The sequence below is a fragment of the Sinohyriopsis cumingii genome, chromosome 10 (assembly GCF_028554795.1).
Source record: "Sinohyriopsis cumingii isolate HCF-2022 chromosome 10, ASM2855479v2, whole genome shotgun sequence".
NCBI classification, from domain to species: Eukaryota; Metazoa; Mollusca; class Bivalvia; order Unionida; family Unionidae; genus Sinohyriopsis; species Sinohyriopsis cumingii.
In genome coordinates this window covers 15,999,278-16,007,386 of record NC_142970.1, presented here as the reverse complement: position 1 = coordinate 16,007,386, position 8,109 = coordinate 15,999,278, and the positions used below count along the sequence as shown (strand labels likewise).

Sequence of the window (8,109 nt, the reverse complement as noted above, 5' to 3'; positions counted from 1 at the left end):
TTGCCATAATCACAATCACTCAAAGGCAGATCTCAACAGTGTGGCATGCCGATTTCCCCTAGCACTCACTCCAATCATACAGATGACAATATCATTACGTCTTCTTTAAAATGATGGACTAATCGAGTCTTACAAAAATAGCAAAAGCTTGTTAATTCAAGTAACCTTGGAGACCAGTGCACAAAATGAAAACAGCAAAACAACAGATTCCATAACTTTTATTTAAGAGAGTTATGTATTTCACTTCAGTTAATACATGAATAAAAAGTAAACTTCATGATAATGTACTAAAAAGAGTAAACTATTTTCTCTTCTAAAGTAAAAAAGTCAGTGCATTCAAAGCAAAATCATACCAAACAACCGAGTCAGTAATTTTATAATACCGAGCGATATTTACACTTGATATTAATGATAGACAAAATAGCTTATAAGCTGACATTACAAATCTTTTACAGAAAACAAAAACAACAATTTCAGCTTCCATCAAAATTGTAACAAGGTTTGAATTACTATTAAATGATTTACAATGACTCAGGATACTACTCCATTGCATGATTACCTAAATGAATTGTGTCCAACAAAACAAGAATCCCTTGAAGGGAATGATGCTCTACTGACTGAAAAGAATTCCTAGAATTCACGATAAAACCATTTCTTCCTGATAACTGCTGAGTGTTGATACCAGCTCTGGTATTCTTCAGCAACTGGAAGATTTTCATGTCGATGTTAGGTTGGCACTACCTTCATTTAGTACCAACAAGACATCATAAAAAGTCCTCTGGTGAAAAATCCATGTTAATATGAATTTATGTTTTGAAAAGGATTTTCAAGATGGCTGCTCTGGTGGCCATAATGGACAATAATCAGATTATCACCATTCTGCACAGTGGACCAATCAGACATAAGAATGCATAATATCAATACGATAAACCATTTATTCAATAGTGGTAAACATGACTTTCTAGGGTCACTGCGTAGCCACATTAGACAAATTAGCAATACCATTTCCATTTAGGACCAACTATACATCATAAAAAGTCATTTAATAAAAACCTTATGTTGATACAACCATCCATTTAGGAGGCGATATGATAAACAAGATTTCTAAGATGGATACTGTGGTGGCCATATCATAAGTGCACACAGCACCCATTTTATTTGGAAATAACCAGACATTATAAGAAGTCTTCTGGTGGTCATATTGGACATCAGGTTGGCAATATTTTCATTTAGGACCAACAAGTCCATGGGATGAATGAGTGTGTGAAGCAGTCTTCCAAGTAGTTTAGGAGGGGTAGCAATGACAAGCTTGTGCTGACAGACAGACAGACAGATGACAAACAACAGTCCATCCCATAACCACTACAGCTAACCAAAAATTGCACATAACAACAAAAAAACATATTTCTTCAACAAATGTTTTACATCTATTGCCTCAAATTGTATCCATCATAAAACGCGGAATCTTCATCTTCCCTTGAGCCTTTTATCTATGTGGATCTCCACGCCTGTACTCCAAGTGTATCTTGATGTCGTTTTAAAAGAGGATCATTTTGCCTTTCTTACAGTTTTTAAATGTTAGTTATTTAACAGAAGAAGTTAGACTATATTGAAATAAAATAAAATGAATTATGTACTCTCTCATTCAATACACATATCCACAGTGCCACAAACAGCCACAAAATACTGACACATGTATACAAAAATGTGTCACATGTATACAAATACATGAATACAGGTATTGACACATGTATGCAAATATATGACACATGTATACAAATACATGAATACAAGTATTGACACATGTATGCAAATATATGACACATGTATACAAATACATGAATACAAGTACTGACACATGTATGCAAATATATGACACATGTATACAAATACATGAATACAAGTATTGACACATGTATGCAAATATATGACACATGTATACAAATATACATGAATACAAGTATGTGACACATGTATACAAATATATGAATACAAGTATTGACACATGTATGCAAATATATGACACATCAGTACAAACATACAAATAAATGAAAATTTGAACTATGACCATTTTGTTGTACTTCCATATTAAGTAGCGTTTCATTCTGAAAACACTGTCACAATTTATAAATGAATAAAAGCTTACTGTTCTTCATTAGTCCATAGAAAAATAAAAAAATAAAATTTATACATTTTTATATGAACTACAAAGATGAATATGGAAAAGATAATATTTGCTGTTTATAGCAAAAAACTTGTCGACAATAAAAAAAACAACCCACTGTCACAAACTATAGATGACACAGAGTCCTTACTTAATAGCTAGCTTGATTTTATAAGGTGATATTCCATTTATACTGATAGCATTGGATATCAAATTTAAGCAAAAACCAATCCAAATGCCTGGAAGATAATGAAATAGGATTGGATAATATATTTAAGCAAAAACAATCCAAATACTTGGAAGATAATCAAATGTATGGAGCTCAGTTAAAGACTAATGAACCCAGTGTCATATACAGTGTTATGCTGTCAGGTGATGAAATGGGTGAAACTTGTGCAAAATAAAAACATGGTGTCAAAAGATCATTCCACTTTTATTTGCTTGGCGGGTGGTTCATCAGCATCTGAAGAAGAAAAAATTGCATTAGTATTGGTATAAATAATATTTGACAAAAGATAAAACAATATCCAAACTATGCATGAAAGGCAAGACAATAAATAACAGTATCCAAACTATGCATGAAAGGCAAGACAATAAATAACAGTATCCAAACTATGCATGACACACAAGACAATACAGTTATAACAATATCCAAACTATGCACGACAGGCAAGACGATAAAGTTATAACAATACCCAAACTATGCATGACAGGCAAGACGATAAATTTATAACAATATCCAAACTATGCATGACAGGCAAGACGATAAAGTTATAACAATATCCAAACTATGCATGACAGGCAAGACGATAAAGTTATAACAATATCCAAACTATGCATGACAGGCAAGACAATAAAGTTATAACAATATCCAAACTATGCATGACAGGCAAGACAATAAATAACAGTATCCAAACTATGCATGAAAGGCAAGAAAATAAATAATAGTATCCAAACTGTACATGACAGGCAAGACGATAAAGTTATAACAATATCCAAACTATGCATGACAGGCAAGACGATAAAGTTATAACAATATCCAAACTATGCATGACAGGCAAGACGATAAATTTATAACAATATCCAAACTATGCATGACAGGCAAGACGATAAATTTATAACAATATCCAAACTATGCATGACAGGCAAGACGATAAAGTTATAACAATATCCAAACTATGCATGACAGGCAAGACGATAAAGTTATAACAATACCCAAACTATGCATGACAGGCAAGACGATAAATTTATAACAATATCCAAACTATGCATGACAGGCAAGATGATAAAGTTATAACAATATCCAAACTATGCATGACAGGCAAGACAATAAATAACAGTATCCAAACTGTACATGACAGGCAAGACGATAAAGTTATAACAATATCCAAACTATGCATGACAGGCAAGACGATAAAGTTATAACAATACCCAAACTATGCATGACAGGCAAGACGATAAAGTTATAACAATATCCAAACTATGCATGACAGGCAAGACGATAAATTTATAACAATATCCAAATTATGCATGACAGGCAAGACAATAAAGTTATAACAATACCCAAACTATGCATGACAGGCAAGACAATAAAGTTATAACAATATCCAAACTATGCATGACAGGCAAGACGATACAGTTATAACAATATCCAAACTATGCATGACAGGCAAGACGATAAAGTTATAACAATATCCAAACTATGCATGACAGGCAAGACGATAAAGTTATAACAATATCCAAACTATGCATGACAGGCAAGACGATAAAGTTATAACAATATCCAAACTATGCATGACAGGCAAGACAATAAAGTTATAACAATATCCAAACTATGCATGACAGGCAAGACAATAAATAACAGTATCCAAACTATGCATGAAAGGCAAGACAATAAATAACAGTATCCAAACTGTACATGACAGGCAAGACAATAAAGTTATAACAATATCCAAACTATGCATGACACACAAGACAATAAAGTTATAACAATATCCAAACTGTGCATGACAGGCAAGACGATAAAGTTATAACAATATCCAAACTGTGCATGACAGGCAAGACGATAAAGTTATAACAATATCCAAACTATGCATGACAGGCAAGACGATAAAGTTATAACAATATCCAAACTATGCATGACAGGCAAGACAATAAAGTTATAACAATATCCAAACTGTGCATGAAAGGCAAGACAATTAAGTTATAACAATATCCAAACTATGCATGAAAGGCAAGACAATAAATTTATAACAATATCCTAACTATGCATGACAGGCAAGACAGCAAAGTTATAAAATATCCAAACTATGCATTACACACAAGACAAGGGTTAGGGTTAGCTGGAACAATAAATCACACAAGTGTGACAGGCAAGTATCTGTAGCAGGCAAAACAAAAATAAACGGATTTCAAGTATAATAGTTAATGAACTATTTGAGGAAAGAATTAGAAATTACCTACACCTATTAATGAAAAACAACACCAAACAGATGTACAAATGTACAGACAGACAAGGTGGGTAACACTGTGGTGGAACATAAATATGCATTATTGATAAAGACTATTAAGGTCAATTAATGTTGAATACTTTCTACTCCCCATAATACGAAACAGACACGATTTTGGTCCTCCATAAAAAAAGCTGAGAATCTGAAACAGGGTTTCGAGGGGCAGCGTCCCTGATCAGGAGGTCCAGGGGGCCGAATACCCCTGGCCAAATATGCATTTTACACTCATGAAAAGTTGCTCCAGATGCAACTTATGATCATAATATATAACAAAATAATCATTTGAAAATCTAACCAACTTTTTGCTGCCAACATATTACACTTCTCTCTTTTCATAACAAATCTGTAAAATAAGCACCCAAGTACATCACCTATATACAAATAATCCCATATATTCACTCGTCTTTTTGTCCAAGGGACACAACCTGTTGATATGCCAGTCGAGCTCTTTTTGCGGCTTTATCATAGATTTCTTTAGCCTTCCTTTTTGTCACCAATGATTTTGTTGGCTCAATGTGCAATCGTTTATCTTCCTTCTCAACGAATGCCTTTTTCCTTTCAAGCTCCAGCATGTGTTGTCGACATGCAGTGCACATATTCTGACAGAGGGCTACATCTGTTCCAGACTCTTCCAACCATGACTTCCGTAATTTATATCTTTATCGCAGAGGTCAAAAAAGGCCAGTCCTCGAACATTCAGTTTTCTTATAAACTGACCAACTAAATTTCAGTCCACCTTTCGCTCCAGCCATTCCCATCCATTTTTAAACCTTTATGTAAACTTCTCGTGTCATGGTCTTTCTTAATAATTTGGGACGCCATTTTTTGTATGCACATTTCTTCTCTCCATTGCCATCAGTTTCATTTACAAGAAGATTCATTGGATGAATTTGAACTTTTGACCAATAAGAAAACTCTTTACGAGAGTCATGGGCTAACTAATATATGGAGCGAATACATTACAAGGGTTGTTTAAAAAACAGGATTGGACATAATAAAAAAACAATGGACTATATCAAGAAAATACGGATTCAAGTCAGGAGAAAATCAGAATTCAACTTTAAAATGGAGAAAAATTATGTCTGATGAAAAGACTTGTACTGTATGTACCGTATGATGCAGTACACTGCATATGAAAAGACTTGTACTGAATGTACCGTATGATGCAGTACACTAATATGAAAAGACTTGTACTGAAAGTACTGTATGATGCAGTACACTGCATATGAAAAGACGTGTACTGAAAGTACTGTACGATGCAGTACACTGCATATGAAAAGACTTGTACTGAATGCATCATATGATGTTTTTCAGTGGCTTAAAGTGAACACAATATAAATATGGAAGTTTTTCAGTGGCTTAAAGTGAACACAATATAAATATTGAAGTTTTTCAGTGGCTTAAAGTGAACACAATATAAATATGGAAGTTTTTCAGTGGCTTAAAGTGAACACTATATAAATGTGGAAATATCTGCATAAGAAATTGTTCTATTTTAGAATCATATTACATGGACTTTGATTTTAATATTAGAATACTATAAATATAACCACGACACTAACTTGCTCTTTTAGAATTGTATTACAAGGGCACTAACTTTGCTCTAATTTTAGAATTTATTACAAGGGCACTAACTTTGCTCTTTTAGAATTGTATTACAAGGGCACTGACTTTGCTCTATTTTTAGAATCATATTACATGGACATTAACTTTGATTTTAATTTCAGAATCATATACATATAACAAGTACACTAACTTTGCTCTAATTTTAGAATCGTATTACAAGGGAACTAACTTTGCTCTAATTTTAGAATCATATTACAAGGGCACTAACTCTGCTCTAATTTCAGAATCATATTACAAGGGCACTAACTTTGCTCTAATTTCAGAATCATATAACAAGAGCATACAAAAATTCTGCACAATTTTCATTACTGTAAATGTTGGTTTCTCGTTCTCATGGAAACATCAGCCAACCCCTATACTTACCCACCCAAACAATGTGATGCTACTGTAAGGTTTAAGACTGGAATACATTATACCAGATCTGAGCTTGTAAATTAGTAGCAGAATGAATGACAGGCTTTATTACTACATAATAACAAGTGTGATGTGATGTGATTTTGATTTTTAACGTAGCTTTAACAATTTTTCAGTCATATCGCTAAGATGTCTGCAATGTGGCAGTTTATAGTGATGTCTAGCACTGGGGCATCATGCCGCAGACATGTAGCATGATGTCCCACCCAGTCACATTATCCTGACACCAGGCCGACCAGTCCTAACACTAACCTCTTAATGCTGAGCGCCAAGCGAGGCAGCTGTAAGTACCATTTTTGTAAGTCTTTGGTATGACTCGGCCGGGGATCAAACCCACGACCTCCTTCATCCGAGGTGGACGCTCTAACCACTAGGCCACCGGAGCGCACAATAACAAGTGGGTCGTCCAATGTAGGGTTCAGTGTACATAAAAATGTGGGTTGTCCAAGGCAGGTTTCAGGGTACACCATGGTTTTGATGAACAGATATTTCAATATTAATAGCTCTTCTGGTATATAATCAATGGAGTTCAGTTGATGCCTGTCCAACTCTTGCCTAGTACTGTCTGGTATATAATCAATGTAGCTCAGTCGATGCTTGTCCAACTCTTGCCTAGTACTGTCTGGTATATAATCAATGTAGCTCAGTTGATGCTTGTCCAACTCTTGCCTAGTACTGTCTGGCATATAATCAATGGAGCTCAGTCGATGCTTGTCCAACTCTTGCCTAGTACTGTCTGGTATATAATCAATGTAGCTCAGTTGATGCCTGTCCAACTCTTGCCTAGTACTGTCTGGTATATAATCAATGTAGTTCAGTTGATGCCTGTCCAACTCTTGCCTAGTACTGTCTGGTATATAATCAATGTAGCTCAGTTGATGCCTGTCCAACTCTTGCCTAGTACTGTCTGGTATATAATCAATGTAGCTCAGTTGATGCCTGTCCAACTCTTGCCTAGTACTGTCTGGTATATAATCAATGTAGCTCAGTTGATGCCTGTCCAACTCTTGCCTAGTACTGTCTGGTATATAATCAATGGGGCTCAGTCAATACCTGTCCAACTCTTGTACAGTACTGTCGGTCATATTCCTTCTGACCACTCCCTCCTTGAAGATGTTAGTAAAAAGATAGATGTTTTCATTAGATAATTAAAGCCAATCGGTGACATCACTAGGGTTGGTGTCACCCAGCACAGTGAATCATGGTGTCACCCCCAAGGACACCCATCATGCACAAAAATTCAAAACATGTATAGACAGTCATGTGCATTTAACTCATGGTGTCACCCCCATGGACCTCATTCCTGCACAAAATTTAAAATTTCTATAGATCATGTACAATAGTTTTTGGTGTCACCCTCATGGACCTCATTCCTGCACAAAATTTAAAATTTCT

The 8,109-nt window shown here is 34.8% G+C and overlaps 1 protein-coding gene across 2 annotated transcripts in view; it reads right to left on the bottom strand.

The window, feature by feature from the left end:
• Window positions 1-202: 202 nt before the first annotated feature.
• The window catches only part of LOC149789648 (lupus La protein-like), a 46,881-nt gene continuing 38,974 nt past the window's right edge, over window positions 203-8,109 (bottom strand). For both annotated transcript variants that reach the window (XM_089971670.1, XM_089971671.1), the window contains exon 14: window positions 203-2,627. In XM_089971670.1, the coding sequence (XP_089827796.1) occupies window positions 2,587-2,627 (41 nt within the window). In that variant the 3' untranslated portion in view covers window positions 203-2,586. The remainder of the gene's footprint in view (window positions 2,628-8,109) is intronic.